The sequence below is a fragment of the Vicugna pacos genome, chromosome 4 (genome assembly GCF_048564905.1).
Source record: "Vicugna pacos chromosome 4, VicPac4, whole genome shotgun sequence".
NCBI classification, from domain to species: Eukaryota; Metazoa; Chordata; class Mammalia; order Artiodactyla; family Camelidae; genus Vicugna; species Vicugna pacos.
In genome coordinates this window covers 79434553-79455070 of record NC_132990.1, presented here as the reverse complement: position 1 = coordinate 79455070, position 20518 = coordinate 79434553, and the positions used below count along the sequence as shown (strand labels likewise).

The window sequence follows — 20518 nt, the reverse complement described above, 5'->3', positions numbered from 1 at the left end:
GAAGGGCTGATACCATGAGATGCCATGGCAGGTGGAGGGCCGAGGGGTGTGAAGGGCTCTGTGCGGGCTCTGGTCCTCGTCCCGTCTGCAGGGACTGTTAGTGGGCGAAGGTCAGCCTCTTGGCACCAGGCCCCTGTTCTCCCCTGCAGAACCCAGGGGCCGTAGTGCCAAGGTGGATCCCCCGGACTGGAGGGGGCACCTAGCCATGGGCCGCCACTCTCCCCCAGGACAGCCATTCCCCATAGAGCCTTCCAGACCCAGGCAGGGTGTGTCTGAAACTCCGGCACGGAAGGTCAGAGCCTGGGACCTTCTCTGGGTTAGAAAGACTCGGGGCTCCATTTTATTAGAGGCTGGCGTGTGGGTGGGGACCTTGAGGACACGTCTAGGGGGTCACCTTTGTCCTCAGGCCCTGGGAAGCCAGGAGGGCAGGAACCTCAGCTTTGCCTACCAGTGACCTGCTCAGGGGCATCATGGGGACACTTAGTGACCTCTGCTTTGAGACAGATTCTGGGGACAGCTTAAACCCTTACTGTGAGATGTTGGACATGGGGATCTTGATGATGGAAGGGTGAACATGGGAACCTCTGGGGCTCTGGACAGGGGAACACTTACTATGGGACAGTGGACACATCAGGGCACCTCCCCACCTTGGACTTGTTCATCAGCCCATCGCCTGCACCCGTGGGGGTTTCCCTCTGTCCTAAATCATGCAGAATCGCATAGTGAGGCAGGGGCTCGGATGGGCCCTGGGTCAGATTCCCACAAGGTTGGGCTGGGGCTTGCCTGGCCTGGGGCAGCGGCTTCTCAGGGTCCCACTGCATCGGCCTCCTAGTGTCTGTAGCCCCTGGCCCTGTATCACGCGGCCTGTTTCCTGTCAACTAAGTCACTGAGACACGCAGGAGGCGCCCCCATGCGCATCCTCTGGGGCAGGTTGGGTTGAGTCTGAGGATCCCCCCTTCCTGCTGATGGGCAGAGTAGGACACACAAACCTCGACCCTGCTGGCCAGCAGGGCATCCCTCGTGGGCCAGGGCGTTTATTGTTGGGGCAAGGACCAAACCCGGGTCTGTGGGGGCAGTCTGTGGAGGGTGATGGACGCAGGGGTCAGCGCGTCCTGAGGGAGGGGCAAGTGTTGGTCCTGGGGCCAGGGTCCTGGGGAGGTGAGGAACACAGGTGAGGAGCTGGGGTCTTCTCTGGGTGATCTACTGGTCATTGGTGACCGATGGTGGCAGGGTGACGTGGTCCTAGGAGGAGGGAGAGGAACTTCATGACTGCTGATGGGAGCGGCCCTGCACGTGGGCCGGCCCTGGTTGGGTGGGTGGGCCAGGAGGGGTCCATTCACTGCCCAGCCATCAAGCCAAGTGCAGGGCTCAGCGGACTCAGCTCCTACCGCGCTGAAGAGGATGTTGTCGAAGCCGGGGGCCACGGCCTCCGCCTTGCGCCTGGAGAGGCAGCGCCCCTTCCGCAGCCAGCGCCATCCCACGAGTCCAAGCAGTAGCAGGAGCATGAGGAGCAAGACGGTGCCGCCGACCACGGCTGGCACTGATGTGGCCACTGCCGTGTCCCCTGCGGGCCGCGGGCACGTGACCCGGAATTTGAGCCCTCCCTGTCAGCCCCACAGCCAAGGGCAAGCACAGCCGTCCCCATAGCCCCCGAGGGCTCCAGGTTCACCCGCTAGAGGGGGTGCCGCTCATGCCAAGAGATGGCTCCTGGCTGTGACTGGGCCCTGGCCAGCAGGCGGCTGCCGTCTGCAGACCTGGGGGATCGTAGCCCCAGGCTAACGCCCCCTTCCTCGCGAGGCGGCAGCCACCAGCGAGCGCTCCGTGAAGAGGCTGGCTGTGGTCTGTGGTCTCTGGCCTGCCCGGGCACCGCCTCCAGGGCCCAGCCCCACCCTGGAAGCGGGAGCGCGGAGTGAAGAGGCCGGGGAGGGGGCACCGCTAGCTGATGTGGCTCCTCAGGGACCAGGGACGAGGGACCACCCAGCCCCGGGGTAGGGCACAGCTGCTGAGGGAGGGGACACTGCAAGGTCCTGGTCTCCTGGGCCAAGAGCAGGGCTGCCAGCGGCCATGCAGGCCACAACCCTCCAGGCCGGGGGAGGCCAGACCCAGAGTGGGGCCGGCCCGCCTGCGCAGTGCTTACCCTGGCTGGGTGTAGGCAGCTGGCAGCGCTGCCCGGCCAGAAACTCGACGTCGTCCAGGGCAATGGGCCCCCGGGCTGGCTGGCCACCCAGGGTGGCTTCAAACACAATCTGACCAGGAGGGAGGAGTGGCTGTGTGGGCCTACAGAGGAGGATGGCCCCGCCCGGGCCCGCCGCAGGCACGTGGCTCTGGGCAGTCTGGCCTCACCTGGAACTCCTCGGCGCTGGCCACCTCCACCTGGCCTTCCAGCCACTGGTGCCGCTGGCGCCCACCAGTGCCCCACACGGCCAGCTGACCCCGGGCGCTGCTCAGCAGGACCCGCAGCTCGCCTTTGTCTGAGAGTGGGGCCAGGTTGCATCAGGCCCCTGACCTGACCTGGCCCCAGCCCTCCTACTGCCCAGGCACTGCTGGCCCGACTCACAGAAGTGCTCAGGAAAGCCCATGTGGTACCAGAAGCGGAGGCAGGAGGCCTGAGTGGCGGGCAGTGGCTGGCTGCGCAGCCAGGCCGCTCGGCCCCCAGGGCCCAGCACGCTGGTTTCAAAGAGAGCAAAGTGGCCTAGGAACAAGAGAGGGCAGGGTACCCAGCCGACCAGATGGAGCCAGCCCTTAGACCTTCGGCCTCTGATCCTGATGGGATCGGGGCCGGGCTGGCCTGGCTGGCCCGGGTTAGGGTGGGATGTGTGCCTCTGGATGTGTGTGGTTCCGGGGTCCCTTCCCAACTCAGACCCACCTGCCTCTGTGCCCAGGGTGTGGTCCACGGCGGGCTGGGGGTAGCGGGAGGGTGTGGCCCCACTGCTCCAGTCCCAGCTGTACCCACCCAGGCCGGGCCAGGGAAGATGGCTCCAGCCACACAGACCAGCCTCGAAGTCACAGGAAGCTGCAGGGGACCCGGGCAGTAAGGACTGTTGCCCCACTTCCCTCCGTCCCTGGGGCACCACCACTGCTGGGGTAGAGGTCAGACCAGGCGGCTGGGGGTTGGCATGGAGCTGGTGCCACCCAGGAGCCAAGCAGGTCACAGGGTCAGGCCACCCACGGGGCGCCCACCTGGCCGAGGGCAGGGCCCATCCTGAAGGAGCATGTCGTCCAGCGCGATGTAGGCGTGCTCCACGCCGGCGGCCACGGCCTCAAACACCACCTGGGCAGGCACAGGGCAGGGTGGGCTCACGCTTGGTCTAGACTGGACAGCCCTGGGGTGAGGAAGACCCCCACCACTCTCACCCTCCAGGCCTGCTCAGCCCGCACATCCACGCTGCCCAGACGCCAGGCAAACCCTCCATGACTGCTAATGCGGAGCACCTGACTCCTTCCAGCCGCGTCCACGTAAACCTGTAGAGTGCCTGCCGCCCGAGCAGCCAGACCAGGTCAGAGGTGGTGGGGGAGACTGGCTGCTCAGGGCCCTTCCCTGTGGGCTCCCAAGTGGCCGTGGCACAGGGACCTGTGGGGACCCTGTGGCCCTGCTCCCAGTAGCCCCTTACCTGGGTTACTGAGGCTCAGGTGGTACCAGAAGGTCAGGCAGGCTGGCCGGGCCAGGGGCCTGTGCTCCTCTGAGGTCAGGGAGGCCATGCGGCCGCGGGGCAGCGCCTGCGGGCTCATGTCCACCACCATGTAGTGCCCTGGGGGGGTGCCAAGGTCAGCCGGCCAGCCCTGCCCCTCCTCCCACCCCTCTGCCCACCTCCTCACCACCCCACCCCTGCCAGCACCCTGAGGTGTCTGTGTGGTGTGGTCAACACGGGGGCCACAGGCGGTAGGGCCCGTGGCATTGGTCTGGCGAATCCAGAGGCCCCAGCCCCCCGTGGAGAAGCCGCAGGCCGAGTCCTCGAAGGAGCAGTGCCTGGGGGCCCAGCAGGGCCCAGGCCGCACAGCCACGTCGTCCAGTGCCATGGTGCCGTGGTACCCGTCCCGAAGGCCCTCGAACAGCAGCTGGTGGGGGTGGAGGGGGTCAGCCAGCTGGGGCCTCGGCCTGTCCACCCCCGCCCGGCACCGGGCCTCACTTGGTATTTGACGCCAGAATCCTGCAGGTGGTGGAGGGTGGCCCAGGCCTCATGCCAGCGGTTGCCTTGGGTGCCGGACCGTGACCACAGGTGCAACTCTGCCTCCCCTTCTCGCCTCATCGCCAGGCGCAGTGTCCCTAGAGGGAAGGGGTGTTTGGAGGGGACCAGACCCCAACTCCTGGTTGCTTCTCACCCCTCCAGAGCTCCTGAGCAGTCAAGAGGCAGAACTCGGGACCCCCACGGGCCTCTACCGAGGCCCCGCCCAGCTCAGGCTCTCACCGATCTGGGGCCCGTAGAGGTGGTACCAGAAAGAGACACACTCCTGGGGGGCTGCAGGCACCTGGGGCTGGGTGAGGAGGTGGGCAGCGGTGCCCTGGGCTGGGGGGTCTGTGGGGTCTAGGAGCACGAAGTACCCTGCAGCAGGGACATAGGGGGAGCTGCAGAGAGGCTTGGCCCAGTGTGAGTGAGCCCTCTGCGCCTGAGTCTGGGGGTGCCCTCTGAGTTAGGAGAGCTGTCCCCCAAGTCTGGGCACCCCATCTTACCTTGGCCTGTGGTGTGGTCGTACCTAGGGCCACAGCTCTCAACCCGGCGCCAGTGGACGTCGGTGAAGTGGCCTGTGTACCAGGCGCACGTGTCCCGTTCAAAGTTACAGGAGACCTCTGGGGGTGGGGCAGCAGGGTCAGCATGCCCCGCCCCACCTCCGGGCCCCTCCTGATTCCCGAGAGGGTGGGAGAGACTTGCTCCTGGAGTGGGGGCTCTGAGGGGGATCCCTCAAAAGGGAGGGGGACTGGGCACAGAGGGAATGACCTGTGTCTTTCTCGGTGGCCACCGTGGGACTGCAGCCTATCAAGGTCACGTCGTCCACTGCGGCGCCCTGCTGGCCAGGGCTGTCCAAGTCCACCAGCCCGACAAACTCCAGCTTCGTGGAGGGGCATGAGGGATCGGGCTGTTATGTTAGGACTGCCTCTGTGTGCCCCCCCGCCCAGGCTGCCCTCCTCACCCTGAAGGGCCGGCGACGAGCCCCAAGCAGGACCTTGTCCACCTTCCAGCCCCCAGTGCCGCTGCCCGGGGCCTGCCACACCAGCTCGCGGCTGCTGCCCTCCACCACGACCAGCTCCAGGAAGCCTGGTGAGGGGTCACTGTGGGTCGGCCGCCCGCCCTCACCCGCCCCAGGGCTAGGCAGAGGGCCAGGAGAGACAGCGGTACCTTGGGGGTGACTCTGAAAATAGTAAGCCAAGTGGAGTTCACAGCGGGGGCCGGAGGGGCCCAGGGTGGGTGTGAGGACCCGGGCCTCCGCTGCCAGCTGCCCCCAGGCCATCTGCAAGGACAGGAAGTGTCCTGGGGAAGACAGAGCTGCTCAGGGCTGATTCCTTCCGGGGACCCCCAACTCAGAGAACTTCCCTAGTGAGGAGTCAGAATGGGGGACCCCCCTGGGGGTGCAGTTCGAAGGCAGGCTCTGGGCTGCCCGGGGCAGGAGACTCGGGCCTCACCAGCAGTAGCCCTGGCGGCACCGGTGCCAGGGACCCTGCTCTCCTGGGCCGGGAGACGTGCCCACTGCAGCCGCCCCACGCTGGCGTCCTCCCAGCCCCCGGCCGTGGGGGACTCGAAGTCCGTGGTGCCTGCAACACAGCAGCCGTTGGTGCTGACAGGCTTGGGCCCCGCCCCGCCCGCAGCGGGGCGGGGGGGGGGGGTCTGGAGGGAGGGAGGTCAGGGCTTCCCCGTCCCCACCCCACTTCCGCCCCTTACCACAGTCCTGCTCGTCCTCGCCCCCAAGGCACTGCTGCTGGAAGTCACACAGCTGCTCTGGGGGGACACACAGGTCCCCACAAAAGAGATATCCTGGCTCGCAGAAATTCCAGAGCTGCAGGCTGGACGGCTGCGGCCAGGGACCTGGGGCCCAGAGCCCAGGAGGTGGGCCAGACACCTCTGTGGGGGCAGAACAGGGGTTGGAGGGGCTTGGGGGTACTTCTCCTGAGGACAGAGGGCAGTCAAAAGGCTCACCTGGGACTGGTTTGCAGCCGGCAGACAGGATGAGGTCGTCCAGGCCTATGACTCCCCCCAGGCCCGTCTGCCCGGCCAGGAGGATCTGAGGGCAGAGGCGGCTCATGGGTGCCCCAGCTTCCCTCTATCATCCCGAGGTTTGCTCCCTCGAGCCCTCTCCCTGCGGCTTGCTTATCTCTGGATGCCCCCTGCCATCCCCACCCCAGCCCTCGACCTGCTCACACACACACAAGCCTGTCTTCCCGCTCGGACTCCCTGGGCCCCCTTCCCCTGCTCCCGGAGGGGGCCCTGGGCCTTCCCACCTCTCCCTCAGCGCCGCCCCCGCCAGCCTCACCCGAAAGGGGTGCTCGCTCTGGATGCCAACACGGTCTCGGACCCAGGCGGCCCCCAGCTCCCCGTGGTGCCTGCGCAGCAGGACGGGGGCCTGGGGGGCGCCGGGGCTCTGAGTCTGCAGGAACACCTGGAGGCAGCCGGCCTTGGATCCATGCAGATAGTAATAGAAGACGAGCTGGGAGGGGCGCAAATAGAGTTAGGGGAGACTCCCCAGGGCCTGGGCAGTCAGGACGGGCGGCCCTCCTTCCCCGACCCGTCTCACTGAGCAGTTGTCGGGGGCAGAAGCTTTGAGCTCAGGGCTGGAGAGAACGGCGGGGGCACTGGGCTCGGCCACGGAGACCAGGAAGGAGCCTAAGGAGAAAGCGGGCGTGGGCCGGGCTGGCCAGGTGGGTGCTGTGGCCAGCTGTGGCCAGGGTGGCGGCTGGCGTCCCTGGGGGACCTCACCCTGAGCACTGTTCCGGCTGTGGTCGCGGCGCGGCCAGGTGGGGCACTGGGAGCCGCCCATGCTGTGGTTCCGGGCCCAGCCCTCCAAGTGGTTCCACAGGCCTAGGCCGGTCTCAAAATCGGTGGCCGTGTGGTTGCCTAGTGGGGGTCGGGGCTCAGGCCGAAGATCAGGGCCTCCTCCCCAGGCCCCACCTTCCCCAGGTCTGTGCTGATGGCCCCCCGGTGCTGTGGCCCTGGCTCCAGATGGACACCAGCTACCTCGCCCCCCGGAAGGACCGTGCCAAGGGACAACCCCACTCCGGTGTTCTCTGAATGACCACAGCCCGCCAGCCCCGGCTCACTGCAGATGGCTGTGTCCTCATCGGAACGGTCCCCACAGTTGTCCTCCCCGTCGCACAGTTGGTGGGGCTCCACACAGGCCTTGTTCTGGCAATGGTAGTGCCCCAGGGGGCAGCGTGCCTCAGGGGCTAGGAGAGGGGAGGAGTAACTGTCACTGGGGAGCGAGGCCGGGGTGGCGCAGCCAGGGGAGTGGGTCAAGATCAAACGAGCAAGGAGCGAGCAGCCGAGGGACTCCTGCTAACCCACTGCCCCCCAGGTATGGGCCCATGGCAAAGGGGCCTTACTGGGCAGCCCACAGCGCCAGAAGGCCACGTCGTCCAAGGCCACAGTGCCCCTGTGCGTGGCATTTCGAGTGGCAGAGAAGGTGACCTGAAGAGTGAGGTCCTCGGGATGTAACTCAGAGCTCAGATGCTCCCCGCTGCCCCCGCCACCCAGACCATCCCCCATCTCACCCTGAAGTCACCCAGGATGCGGCCAGTGGCCACCACCAGCTCCTGCCAGCCTGGAACCCAGGGCCCTGAGCTCTGCCACAGGGTCAGCGTCTCGGTGCTGTGGGTCAGCTCCAGCCTCAGCTCAGCCACGTCTGCGTGGGCGGCGGGGGCAGTCCAGGGGCAGCTTAGGCCGCTGGTGCCTCCCCCTGCTCGTCCTGGGGGTGCCCTCCTGTCTCTGTAGCAGCTCCCCTTCCTCGGCTCGCCCCTCCCCTCGGGACACCCCCGGTCTCAAGGTCCTGGGCGCGCACCTCCAGCAGCTGTGTGGTACCAGAGCCTCAGCTCACAGGTGGGGGCTGCCTGGCGCAGGACCGGGGAGCGCAGGGATGCAGTGGACGCCTCTTTCCCGCGGTGTGTGCCGACAGCCATGTAGCAGCCTGGTCGGGCCCAGAGGTCAGAGGACAGGGCAGGAAGCAAAGAGAGGCGGGGGTGGCGCAGAGACCTGCCCGGGGCCTCACCCAGGTCAGTGCCGACAGTGTGGTCTGCGAGCGGCCCCGGCCCCTCCAGCGCGGCCCCCGCCCTGCCGCGGAGCCAGCTGTAGCCCGAGGTGCTGATGTCCCTCCAGCCACAGGAGTCCTGCTCAAAGCTGCAGGCGAAGGGGGCGTCCAGGGTGGGCAGGGCCCCGCAGTACCCTGGGAGGGCAGGAGGTCAGGCGGGCTGCCTGTGAGGGCTGGCCCCAGCTGCCCCCCGCCTGGCCCTGGCTCACCGCACTGGGCCTCGTCCAGGCAGCCCCTGCAGTCACACACGAAGTTGCACACAGCCTCCCGGGGGGGCCTGCAGCGGCTGGGGACCCACGCCCAGCCTGGGGACGCTGCTGCCAACAGAGAGGCAACCAGGTGGCCTGGGGCACAGTGGCCCCACACCCCAGTTTGCTCTGGATGGTTCCATGGCCCAGAAACCCCAGGCTCAGGCATATCAGGACACTGGTCACCTTCCTTTGGGGTCCAGGCCAGGGGCTCATGCAGGAAGGGGGCTGGGACCCAGAGAGAGCTGCCACCTGAGGGTCCCTGATGGGGGCAAGCCGAGGGCATCTGGCCCTGGCAAGGCTGACTGCATGTCAGGGCAGGGGTATATAGGCTCACGAGGGACCTGGGGAAGGGAACCGGGGCCCAGCCAGGAAGCGGAGGGGCTGTCGGCAGGGTGCCCCTGGCAAGCGGCCGCATCAGCTGGCAGCCCAGGCCCCCTCAGGCTCCATCCCGGTCAAGAGTGGCAGACTAGGGTCTGCTTTCAGGGCCCTCTCAGCGTGGAGCCTGGGTGGAAGTCGAGGCCAGCGAGAGCAGAACCTTTGCCCCTTCCCCAGCGGGGCAATCTCTAGGACTCCGAGGGCTCGCTGTGCTTCCCCAGAGGCAGGTCATCCAGGGCCTGCACCCTCCTTCCCTAACAGGCCCACTACTGGAGCCCCCAGACATTCCTGTTTCAGGAGCCAGGCCCCACTACTCACCCAGGAACAGAACCAGGGCAGGCAGGAGATGGCTGGGCAGAGGCATGGTCAGGCATCTGTGGATGCCGAGAGGCAGTGTGGATGCCGGCCAGCCTCGCAGGGACTTAGCCTGGTTATGGGCCTGAGGCCCCACAGGCCGACTGCTCTCACTGGAGAGCGAGGCTCAGCCCCTTTCCGTCCCTGCGGCCCCTGGCCCGGCCCCACCCTGTGCCCACGAGGGTGAACATCCAGCTGTAAACGCCTCCAGAGGGGGCCCCGGCCCAGGTAGGCTCCCACCTGCCTGGCTCCTTTAGGTCAAAGTTCAGGTCCTGGACATCGTGCCCACGGCTGCACAGCTCTGGTGGAGAGGCCCCACTTGAGGCAACACTGAGTGGCACAGGTGTCCTGACACCTCCTGGGAGTTCAACTCAGCCCTGCCCAGGCTGCCAGGAGGAACCCAGCTCATGCAAACCCCACACCTGGCCCCTGAGTTCCCTGCTTGGGGAGGGGGCGGCCCTAGCACCAGGGACATCCTCCTCCTCCGTAACTCACACAGTCCTGCTCACTCGCAAGTGATGACTGTTTATTCATCAGCAAGTGTCCTGAGCAGCGAGGGCCAGGCACTGCCAGGCACAGTATCCAGAGAAGCCCAGGGGCCCTGGGCCTTGTGGCATAGACCCCAGTGGAGGATTTAGAGCCAGGCTCTGTCCACAGTTTACCACCGTGTGGCCAAGCGAGCTCATCTCACCTGAGCCTCGGTTTCCTCATCTGTAAAATGTGGTCACAAGAGTGCCTGTCTGGGGAGGCCACTACAAAGCCCCTGGGAGCTCACAGGAGGCTGGCACAATGTGATCGCAGCCTCAGCAAGGGGCACCCACGCTCATGGTGAGCCACAGGGACAGCCGTGCCTGGTCCTACCCTCCCCACATGCCACCTCTACTCCTCACAGCCAAGAAAAGGGGAACAGGCTCTTGGGAGTTCCAGCTCCAAGTCTGCAGTCCTACCTGTTCATTCTGAGTGGGAGTCTGTGACTCCAGGGTAGGGGCCGCGGGACCTGATCTGGGAATCAAGAGGTCGTGCACCACTTCACTTGTGACCTCAGTGGGCAGACCACACGTGGATGCTGACATGAGGCAGCCAGGACGGTGGTGCTGGTGCCTGCGCTCCCCACACATTGGGATGGGCCCCCGCCTCACCGCCCCAAGGGACTCGGCCCTAGCTCCTTGCGTAAGGGCTCATCAGGCCTCCTCCCAGATGTCCTTGGGGAGAGCAGGTGCATGGAACAGCAATCAGGCCATAAACGGGGGCAGCAACCCGGGGGCCCCTTATCAGACCCCAAAGGGCTGAGTGTGCACTGCCCCTCCCTGGGCCCAGAGGTGGAGCCAGGTAAGGAGCAGCCAGGAGTGACCTGTGCCCCCAAGGCTGCCTCTGGCTCTCAACTACCCACCTACTCTCGTCAGGAGTTCAGAGGTAACCTAGGAACAGAAAAACCAAGACACACACCATCTGGGGACCAGCAGAGATGATGATGCTTTTAATGTTCCCTGGAGAGGTAATCCCGGGCACCAAGGCCTAGCCAGGGTGGCAAAATGCCAGGGGCTGCAGTCCAGCTCCTTGGAAGGGGCCTCGAGGGCAGAGTTCTGAGAGGGTCCTGGAGGCGGCAGGCCTCCGGTGGGCCTCAATAGCCGTCGTCGGCCCAGGTGACGTTGTAGTCGGGGTACTTGGCTTTGATCTTCTCAGTGGAGATGGAGTGCTGGGCGCGGCCATAACCCTGAGGGAGAAGGTGGCTCTTACAGCCCCATCCTGGCTCTGGGTACCCAGTCTGCAGGGACACCAGGAGCCAGCTCGGGAGGGGGCTGTGATCCCCCCAACCACCCCAGGGAGCTCTCTTGGGGAAATCAAGGAGAACAGATCTTGAGGGAGAGCCCTTTAGCCCGAGGTCCAGACCACTCTAGGGGCCAAGAAAGGCCATGTGAGTGCCCATGTATCTGCTGGTGGCTTGGGGAAGGGAGAGGGTGCGGCCTCTGAGTTTCACCCCAACACTGACTGCCTCACGGAACTGGAGGACGATAGCCCAACCAGGCCTTCTAGGGCAGGAACAGCACACAGCCTGCCATGGCTGGGAGGGGGCCAGGTAGTGGCCTCCCTTCCACCACACGTGTTCCCCGTGGCACGCCACACAGGAAATGGGGGAGCTACAGGCCCTGGATGGAGGGTTCTGCAGCTGAGAAGCGCCAGAGAACACCGAGCACCCCGGGTCAGGCAGCTCAGAGGGCCATGTCTCCAGACCAGGACTGGGCCCCTCGGCCCACCCGGGGGCTGCGGGCTCACCATGGAGTAGCCGTACACGTGGATCTTCTTGTCCTGGCTCTGGTGGGAGATGCGCCCGCCCCCCAGGCACTCGCAGTCGTAGCCCTTCTTCTGCATCTCGCCTGATACCTTGTCGTAGATGTCGGCTGGGATAGGGAGGGCGGCTCAGCACGCGCCGATGCTGAGGAGGTCTGGAGCCGGGCTCTGAGCAGCTCCCTCCCCAGGAGAGGAGCCCCTCTGGGACGGGAGGAAAGGGAGGAGGGGGTGCGCCAGGGCAGGGGCGCTGGGCCTAGGAGGGAGGGGTCGGGCCACAGCAGCCCCTCGCCTCCAGGACTCCGCCTCGCCGCGGCCAGCACGGGATGAGACGGGGTACAGGATCACCTCCCGTCACGCCCCTCAGCCCCGCCCACAGACGCAGGAGACCCCGCCCCCTGGCCCTCAGCCCCGCGCTCACCGTGGTACTCAGCCCACTTGTAGCCGCGCACGATCTCTTTGCTCTCCCCGGCCGGGACCCCGGAGGGCGACACTGCGTGGACTCGAATCAGGACGTACTTGAAGACGCCGTCCGAATCGATGTCCACGTCGGGGATCTGGGCGAGGTCCGTCGCCGCCATGTTCCCGGAGGGCGCCCGCCCCTGAGGCCTGTGGCCCTTCCCATCGCGACCCCGGGGTGCACGTCAGCGTGGAGGGCGGAGCCTCGAGGCTCTTGACCAATCCCGTGGGGACATGCTGCCCGGGCCCAGCGCCTCAGCCAATCGTGCCGCCAACGCGCAGCACGGACTGGCCAATCGCAATCCAGCTCTTTGCAGCCCAACACCACGCCGGCCCCATTTAAAGGAGAACGTGGCAGCAGGAGTAGGTGATGGTTCAATGTAACCGAGTTTAAGTTCCTTACCAGTGGGGTCGGGAGTGGATGACAGGCCCCTTTGGAGGGGGCTCGGCGGCCCGTGATGCCCGAGGGAACGCGCGCCGGCCCTGGTCCCCTCTACCGTTACCGAAGGCCTCCCTTCCCATACCCCCCACGCTGTCCCATGGCCTCCCTCCCGGGCCCCCGCGCTGTGTCCGAGTCCCTCGCTCTCCCCCGCAGCCCCGTGCTGTCCTATGACTTTCCTCCCTCCCCCTTCCCCCATTGTGTCCGAAGATCTCCCCTGTCTCTCCGCCATTATTCCATGGTCTCCCCCGTTTCCGAAGCACTGCATCCTGCATCCCACCCACTCTGCACAATGAACGAGGCAGCACTGGCTACATTCGAGTTCTATTTTCCTTGGTTCGAAAGCGCTCGCCCTCTGGAAGTAATCCCGGTCCAGGATCCTTCCTGGACCGCCGGCCCTCAGGCGCGGGGAGGAAGGCCGAGGCCCAGGGGCGAGGGGGCGCAGCGGCCAGGTTTGGGAGGCCGCGAAGGCCAGTGGGGCAAGCGGGGCACGTTGGCCTGTGCAAATGCGCGGAGCCGAGGCAGGCGCGCGGGCGTGTTGGGGAAGGGATGAGGGGAGATGGGCACGGGTGCAGTCGGGGGCGAGGACCGGGAAAGAAGGCAGGTGATTGGGGGGACGTCCGCAATTAAATTTAAATGGTGCCCCACTTGGCCCCGATGGGGGTTTGGGGGCTACAGGAGGGCCCTGGCGGGCGCCTGGCCTCACCCCCTCTGCAGGTCACTAACCATATTTGGAGCGCACCCCGGGGGAGGGCGGGATACGAGGGACACCGGAACTTGCGCTCCAGGGAACTGGAACCTGGCTGCAAGCCTCGCGTGTCCAGCCCTCACCACAGAGCGCGGCCAGGTGGCGCGGGCGCGCGCACGGGGGTGTTTATGCAATCATGCCCCCATCTCTCCGGATGGACCATCGCCCTGGCGGACTAGCTCGCTCCCTCGCCTGTTCCCATCTACACTTCCTCCTCCCGGTTCCAAACTGGGAACGCCCCTCCTCTTTTGTCCTCTCTACTCCAGAGAATAGAGGCTCTCCTGGACGGCTTCCTCAGCCCCTCCCGCTCATCCATCCTTCACCTGCTTCCTGTCTCCCTGTGAGGTTAGGGCCTGCGCTGCCGTTTGCTCGCCCAACCAGGTCTCAGCACTGGCCGGCGCCCCTACACATACCCTGTGCTTCCCCCGCCCAGGAACCCCTTCCTTCTGGCGGCGTGTCTTGTGCCTTGGCTGAAGACCCTCCCATGCCGAGTACCCCTTCACTGCCGCTAGCCCCAAACCCTGCAGCAGGGCGGGTAGCGCCGTCAATGTGCGTGCTCAAGGTCTGGCACAGCGGGGGCCGGGAGAAACAAACCGCGGTTACACGCCGGCCCGGCCCACCAGGCTGGAGCATGCTCGTGACGCGGACATACGGAGGCCAATCAGGGTGTCCTCTAGAGAGGAAAGGCCTCTGAGCAGGACGCATTCCAGACCACGGGAGGCGGGTGGGAGGCTGAGTTTAAAGGGACGGGATGAGGCTTTGGTCAACACGGGCTCCTGGACCAGGGCGAACCAGGGTTGGGAAAGTTCCAGGGAGGCCCTGTAGATGGACAGGGGACGGACGAACCGGATGTGTGCGGGGGGTCTGCAGTAGTGACCCCTCTGCGTGAAGGCGGGGCGGAGCGGTCCTCAGACCCACCCCACCTCCCAGCGGGAAGCACCAAGCGGCCGAGGACCGGCCTCTGGGGAGGCCCGAGGGCGAGCTTGGGGAGAAAGGAAAGCTTGGACGAGGCTTGGCGGGGTGCGGAATAATAGGCGAGGGCGAGGAGGGAAAGGCGGGGCCTGTGGAGAACGCAAAGGGGCGGGACATAGGCGGGGCCTGGGGGACTCAAGGCGTGGCAGAGGCAGGGTTCTGGATGGACTGGGTGGGGTTCGGTGGGTGGGCCCTAGGTGGACTGGGCGGGGCTCAGGTGGACTGGATGGGGTTCAGGGTGGGCTCTGGGTGGACTGGGCGGGGCCAGGACGCGCCCCCGGGTTCACATGATGTCATCCAACAGGTTGGCACTGGCCACCCAGTCAAGCGCGCGCGGCTCGGAGGCAGCCATGATCATGCACATGAAGGGGCGGCCGGTGCGACGGTCAGTGGGGTAGATAGTGGTGGGAGTGAAGCGCCGGTTGGCTTCGACGAATTCGCAGAGCTGCTCATAGACACGCGGAAACTCGTGGCGCAGGAAGACGCCGCGCAGCCGCAGCTCGCGCTGGATGTGGATGAAGGCTACCTCTCGTGCTCGCCGGCCCGCCTCGCCGTCCTGGTCCAGGCCCGCCGTGCCGGGCGGCGGCGTCAGGATCAGCGTCTCCATGTCGGGCTCGCGGCCCCGTGCTGGAGGCGGCCGCGTTGGGCTGCCGGCCGCCAGCGCCACTTTGGCGAACTTGCGTACCGTGGGTCCGGGACTGCGCGGGGCGGGCGCGGGCCGGGCAGGGGCGCCGGGTGGCGCAGCGCCAGGTCCCACGGCCACCGACACGCTAAGCAGGAAGCACTCGGCCGGCTCGTAGAGGCGCCCGGCGGCCGCCAGCTCGCGCGCATAGCTGCCCAGTGGCGCTGCGTGCGTGGCCAGCTCGCGCAGCGATAGGTAGGTGGGTGACAGAAGCAGCCCCTCGAGGCCGAAGCGCAGGAAGTTGTCTGCAGAGCCAGGGCTCGGGAAGCCCAGGAAGAGCACGCCGCGGCCCCGCGACAAGAAGCCAACACGCGCGATGCGCGAGAAGGCGCGGTGCACTGGGCCGCTGTCGCGGCAGAACTGCAGCACGTGGCGGCACACGCTGCCCACGCGTCCGTACACGCAGCGCGCCTTGTGCGCGTCCCAGTCCTCGCGGCGGCACAGGCGCGAGCAGTAGTACGTGTAGCAGCTGTGGCAGGACTTGAAGTAGAGGCAGGCGTTGAACATGGTTTCGGTGCGCCCGCAGCGCGCGTTGGAGCACGTCATCAGGTCGTCCTCGTCGGCGCTGGGCTCCGGGGACGCGTCGGCCGCCTGCCCCAGACCCGCGGGCTCCTCAGTGCTGCCGGCCGACGCAGGTGGCGAGCGTGGCGCCAGTCCAGGGACCCCAGGGCCCGCGGGCCGCGAGTCTAGCAGGCGGTGCAGCTGTCGGCTCAGGCCGTCAGCCGCGGGCTCGGGTGCTTGGCCGGCCGGGGGCCGCGAGTCGATAACCAGGTCAGTGATGAGCTCGTCCAGCTGTTCGAGGCTGCGCTGGCGGCCAGAGGTGGGGCCGTCGGGGGAGGCGGGCGGAGGCTGCCGCGGGCGGCTCCCGGGCAGCTCCCAGCTCCTGGCGGTCGGACGTTCGGCTGCGCGCAGGTCGTTGTCGGTGATGGTGATCTCCGGCGTGACGTACCAGTTTCGGCCCTGGCCCTCGCCTATTCGGCCCTTCTCCGACAGCGACGTCTCGGACAGCGACAGGGCTGCGTAGCGTCTGGGCGAGGTGGACAGGTTCACGACGACGGGCGGGCGCCGGCCTTCGGGTGATGCACCCCGCGGCTCCCGGGCCTCGCGCGCCAGCAGGTTCTCGTAGCTGCGGCCGCGGCCCAGGGGGTCTTCGCGGCGCGGCCCGGGCGCCAGGATGTTGTCCCAGGAGCGTGAGTAGTGGCGGCTGTCGGTGGCCAGCCGGGGTGGGCTGGTGCCGGTGCCGCCGTGCCACGAGGCGAGCAACGGGCCGGGGTCTGGGGGAGGCGCCACCTGCAGGGTGCGGTAAGGCCGCGGGCCCCAGTCGCCCCAGGCGGGGCTGCCGCGCGGGTGTGGGTAAGTTCTCGCCAGAGCATCTCGATTACGGTACCGCCCGAAGTCCTCTGTGTAAAAGGGGCGGGCGGTGGAGTGGGCCCGGGTCTCCTCCGGGGCATAACGGGGGCCGCAGGGTGGACCGTAGGCTCGGGGGGCCTCCCCGTAGTAGGAACGGGAGGGTGGTTCCTGGACCGGGAAGCTGCGAACGTCCCCCGCATAGTAGCCGCCCCCGCGTCTTGGACTGGGTCCTGGCGGCTCTTCGGACAGAAAGGGCCTGGGGTAGTAGCTGTCGAAAGAAGGTCCAGGGCTGGCCACGAAGCCACCAGGGTGGCCCTCGGGTTCCTCTGTGTAGAAGAACTGGGTGGGGCCCGGCGGGGTGGTGAAGGGCAGACTCCGGCGCTCCGAATAGTCCCGGGGCCCAGGAAGGGGCCCGTCGCAGTACAGCGCCCGGGGGTCGGCGCAGTAAGAGTCACTGGGAGTCGGGGTGCGAGACAGCGCCACGTGGCGAGGCCCAGGCACGGTGAGGCCGTGGAGCTGCGGCGCGGCGCGGGGCCAGGGCGCGGTCTCGGCGGGCGCGCAGGGCCGCGAGCCCCGGGCAGCGTGCTGCAGCACCGCGTCGTCGGGCTTGACGTCTAGGCGGCAGCGGACATGGGGGGCGGGCCCTGCGGGTGGCTCGGCCGGCGCGCAGCGGTTGGTGGCGGCGCAGAGGGGCGCCATGCGGCCGGGGCCGCCCCGCTGCGGCTGCAGCTTGATGGGGTGCAGCTCGTTGGCGAGTGCGCGCAGCGCGGGGTACGCGGGCTCCCGGTGGGGTGACGCCTCTGCTCGTGGTGCCCGCTGCGCCTCCCGGCCTCGGCGCGGCAGCACGGGCGGCGAGGCAGGCGCGGGCGCCAAGCCCGGCGGCGCGCGAGGTGCGCTTTTGGAGCGGGCGCGGCGCCGGGGTTCGCTGTCGCGGGACCGGGCTCGTGGTGCGGCAGGCTCCGGGGGTGGCGGCTCTGGGCGGGCCTCCATGGCCGCCCCGTCCAGCGCCTCCAGGAAATCGAAGCTGCGGCAATGGCGCTTGTTGAAAGGCACGGGCGCAGCAGGCCGAGCCATGGAACGCTCACATGGCGGGCGCCGCGACACGGGCCCTGGGGCCGCCACCTTGATGTCCTGGTACACGGTAGACACCAGCAGGTCCGGCGGGTCCGTGCGGGTCATCTTTAAAGAGGTCTCCAGGCTGCAGCTCACTCAGCCTTTTGGGGCTTTCGCCCTGGGGGAAGACGCGGGTCAGGGCAGCCCCTCTGCAGCCCAGGCCCCGCTAACCCCCAGCGCTGGCCCGGCTTACCTGGGGCACAGTGGGCAGGGCAGCCCTGGCGCCGGGCCCTGGCCGAGGCCGCAGGCGCTTGTTCCATGCCGGCGTCAGAAGCACCTGCAGGAGGAACCCAGCTGTCCAGCCACTCAGATCCTGCCCCCGTATCCAGACCATCCTTTCTGGGCCAGTTTCTGCTGGGATGAGGCAGGTGAGCCAGAAAGGGGATGTCACTGCAGTGGTTTCCGAGCTCCTGCACCCACTAGTGACCACTGGGCAGGTGTAGGTAGACATCTTTCTGGGAGGAAGAGTGGGAGTGTGGTCCCTGGACCACCACTGTGGTACCCACAGCTGGAATGACTGCTCATCTGGGACCTTTACAGATTTCTTTATAGGTGTTGGCTCCATAAAGCCTGTAGGTGACCGAAGCCCCCTCCAGGCACCCAGTGCAGAGTGAGCCCTCCCTCCAATGGTGCAGTCTGAGGGCAGCCCCAGGCTCTACCCTTATCAGCTCTGCTCAGTCACCCGAGCCTCCCCTCTACCTGCTGACCAGGCTGGGCGTGGAATCCTCTCCCACACTGTGTCAAGCCCCAGTCCTGAGGCCCCAGGGGGCCCTGAGGTGGCCCCATCAGGTCCAGACATGGCATCTAAGCTCACAGACTTGCCTGCCCTACTCTCAACTCTCCATGTGGCCCGGTCCAGAATGCATCCGAAGATCATACCTGGGCCCTCATGCCCCCCTTTCATTTGCAGAAACATTCTCTGACTCATCTTGGGGTGGTTGAAATCCACCAAGCTTTTTGGGGCTATCATGACAAACCCCAAGGAGAGACCCTCTCAGCTTTGCAGCCGGTGCACTACAGCCGGAAACCAGAACCCGGCTGTAGGACCACGTGGGGGCGTGTGAGCCGGAGCTCAAGGCTGCCCCTGGTTCCCTGAGCAGTGCATCAGGCCAGGAGTCTGCCAGCAGGGGAAGCAGGGCAGTGGGCGGGTAAAGCCCCCGCAGCCCACCCCTGATTCCCAGGAAGGCCCTCCCCACAGAAGCTCGGGAAGGCTCCATGGAAACCTGAGGTTCCACGCCCCCGCCTGCGGGCTGGGCTGGGATCCGCTCATCCCAGCCAGGCTCACATTCAGACTTGGACCACCAGCTTCTCTGTGATGCCAGGAGCCTGGAGAGGCTGGGGAGGGGGGCTCAGTCAGTGGAAGCAGGGTCCCCTGCCCCTCCCACCGTCTAGGGGAGCATGCTCCAGGGTGAGATGGGGAAAGTGGAGAGCTGGACCCTCAGCTGGCAGGACCTCTGGTCTGGATGATCCTCCGTGTCCCAGGTGTGCAAGGGGCTTCCTGCTGGCAGGGCTGCCCTGCCCAATCAGGGCCACCCTGGCCCAGTGTCTGTCCCCATTCCAGTTCCCAGCCTATCCCCTCAACTATTCCTGGTTCCCAGGACCATCACCCTCCCACCCACTTCCATCCTAAGCTCAAAGCCAGGCCGGAATTGGGGGCTGGATGACAGGGCTTGAGGCTCCGCCCCAGGGAGGTGACAGCCCGGCCTTGATGCTGCTGCGGTGAGGAGCTAGACTGGGCGACACCCCTTCCCGTGGGGATGGGATGGGAAGGTCCACCCGCGCCGGGGTCCTGGGCCTAATGAGCCCCGCGGGTGGCCTTCCCTGCCGCGCAGGCCGTCCCTGGCCCCGGCAGCTCCCGGGTGCGGACCTGCCCGCGTCCTCTCGGGGCAGCACCCGCATCCCTGCGGGTGCCCCACCCGCGAAGGATGCGATGGGCAACTGCCCCGGACCCCTTACCTGGACGGTAATCCCCACCGCGCCCGGTGGGCTGCTCAGGCCGGCGCGCGCTCCGCCGTCCCCCACTTCGCCGCGTCCCCGGCACCGGCAGAAGCTTCGAGGCAGCGGCGCGAGGCCGCCGGGCTGCTCGGTGCTGCCCCCGATGGCAGCCGGCAGGACTGCACTTAAAGGGGCCGCGCTGTGGGCCTGACCCGTGTGGCCCGCTGGCAGCAGGTTCGGGCTGTGCTGGGCGCTGGGTGACAGGCTCTTTTCACGCACAAGGTTCAGGCCTGGGTGTAACTAGGGGGACCTGTGTCCAGGGAGCACCCGACCTGTCCTACCAGCCCCCACCTCCAAGACAGCTGCTCCAGGGCAGCTGGCGGCCTGGCCAGCCTTGGAGCAGGACCCTGGAGGAGGACCAAGCCCCGGCTCGCGTTGCGGACCGCTCCCGGAATTCACGCCTGGGCTCAGCCCAGGCAGGAGCAGATGGGCTGCTTCCCGCCCTGCTGGCCTCTGTGCTTCAGTGTTGGAAGTGCCAAACACTCCCCAGGTAACGGGCCAGACGGGCCCGGCCTGCATGCCAGCAGCCACCTGTCCCTGGGATGCTCAGCTTCTCGCGAGCAAGGGCACGTTTCTGTGCTCCCTGCATCCAACGTCAGCCGGTCTGCACGTGGCTCACTCAAACTGCACAGCAACACCCTTCCTCCAGTCCCCTCCCAAACAAGGTGCTGAGCCAGGAGACACTAGCTGGGCAGGGAGGCTCCAAAGGGCGGGACCTGAGCACTGGAGGCCCATTAGATGAGCGGCCTGGTAAATTCATTTCAGGTCGGTCTGGTCGCCACACTGGGGGGGGGGGGGGGACAAGGATAGTTGACCTCACAGGCTGTGGACTAAAGGGAGTGCCCTAGGTATCAGTGTGGTGCCTGACCCCTAGCACCTGCCCGTTGAGTGCCACCCTGCTGCCCCCAGTGTGGGCTCTCTAGGCACAGGAATTAGGGAAGAGGAGGCTTCCGGGACGCGGGGGTGGAGGCCTAGCCACCAGCCCATCTCTCAGCCCTGCTGGCAGTCAGCCTGCCCTCGGAGGGGGTAGTTCTCACAGCACCTATGGATGGGGGGTCGGGTAGGGCCCTGCTGGCAGCTGGGGGGGGTGCCTGCTGGACTGGGTGTCAGGTAGGAGCAGAGAGGTGGCTGGGACAGGTCAGGCCCTGCCAGAGGCCAGCAGAGCAGGGTCGCACACCTGGCCTCAGAGGGCTGGGCCAGGCTGGATGGCATATGGCATGTGAGGGGACTGGACTGCTTAAGGCCTCCTACCTGCGAGGATAGTC

The 20518-nt window shown here is 67.0% G+C and overlaps 3 protein-coding genes across 7 annotated transcripts; all 3 read right to left on the bottom strand.

The window, feature by feature from the left end:
• Window positions 1-1028: 1028 nt before the first annotated feature.
• On the bottom strand, window positions 1029-9219 carry MAMDC4 (MAM domain containing 4). The gene is made up of 27 exons (XM_072959006.1): window positions 9174-9219; window positions 8439-8546; window positions 8191-8364; window positions 7984-8109; window positions 7697-7827; window positions 7529-7613; window positions 7247-7372; window positions 6906-7043; window positions 6724-6812; window positions 6463-6636; window positions 6129-6213; window positions 5874-6053; window positions 5618-5746; window positions 5334-5465; window positions 4670-4786; window positions 4407-4541; window positions 4128-4264; window positions 3837-4056; window positions 3612-3749; window positions 3355-3473; window positions 3181-3271; window positions 2867-3013; window positions 2558-2692; window positions 2344-2471; window positions 2138-2246; window positions 1389-1564; window positions 1029-1242 (listed from the first exon to the last, which is right to left on the bottom strand). The coding sequence occupies exons 1-27, from the start codon at window positions 9217-9219 to the stop codon at window positions 1201-1203; spliced, it is 3417 nt and encodes a 1138-aa protein (XP_072815107.1). The 3' UTR covers window positions 1029-1200.
• A 1440-nt stretch (window positions 9220-10659) lies between these two features.
• Window positions 10660-12125, bottom strand: PHPT1 (phosphohistidine phosphatase 1). Of its 2 annotated transcripts, none has more exons than XM_072960541.1 (3): window positions 11917-12125; window positions 11484-11699; window positions 10660-10923 (listed from the first exon to the last, which is right to left on the bottom strand). In XM_072960541.1, the coding sequence occupies exons 1-3, from the start codon at window positions 12074-12076 to the stop codon at window positions 10889-10891; spliced, it is 411 nt and encodes a 136-aa protein (XP_072816642.1). In that variant the 5' UTR covers window positions 12077-12125; the 3' UTR covers window positions 10660-10888. The 2 variants fall into 2 exon arrangements, with proteins under 2 accessions (XP_072816642.1, XP_006218290.1); XM_006218228.4 differs by having other exon boundaries at window positions 11484-11608.
• A 426-nt stretch (window positions 12126-12551) lies between these two features.
• On the bottom strand, window positions 12552-19320 carry AJM1 (apical junction component 1 homolog). Of its 4 annotated transcripts, none has more exons than XM_072960538.1 (3): window positions 19215-19320; window positions 17452-17609; window positions 12552-17376 (listed from the first exon to the last, which is right to left on the bottom strand). In XM_072960538.1, the coding sequence occupies exon 3, from the start codon at window positions 17322-17324 to the stop codon at window positions 14397-14399; it is 2928 nt and encodes a 975-aa protein (XP_072816639.1). In that variant the 5' UTR covers window positions 17325-17376; window positions 17452-17609; window positions 19215-19320; the 3' UTR covers window positions 12552-14396. The 4 variants fall into 4 exon arrangements, with proteins under 4 accessions (XP_072816639.1, XP_072816641.1, XP_072816638.1 ...); XM_072960540.1 differs by having other exon boundaries at window positions 17452-17535; window positions 19215-19313; XM_072960537.1 differs by having other exon boundaries at window positions 17452-17612; window positions 19215-19301.
• Between the last annotated feature and the right edge of the window lie 1198 nt (window positions 19321-20518).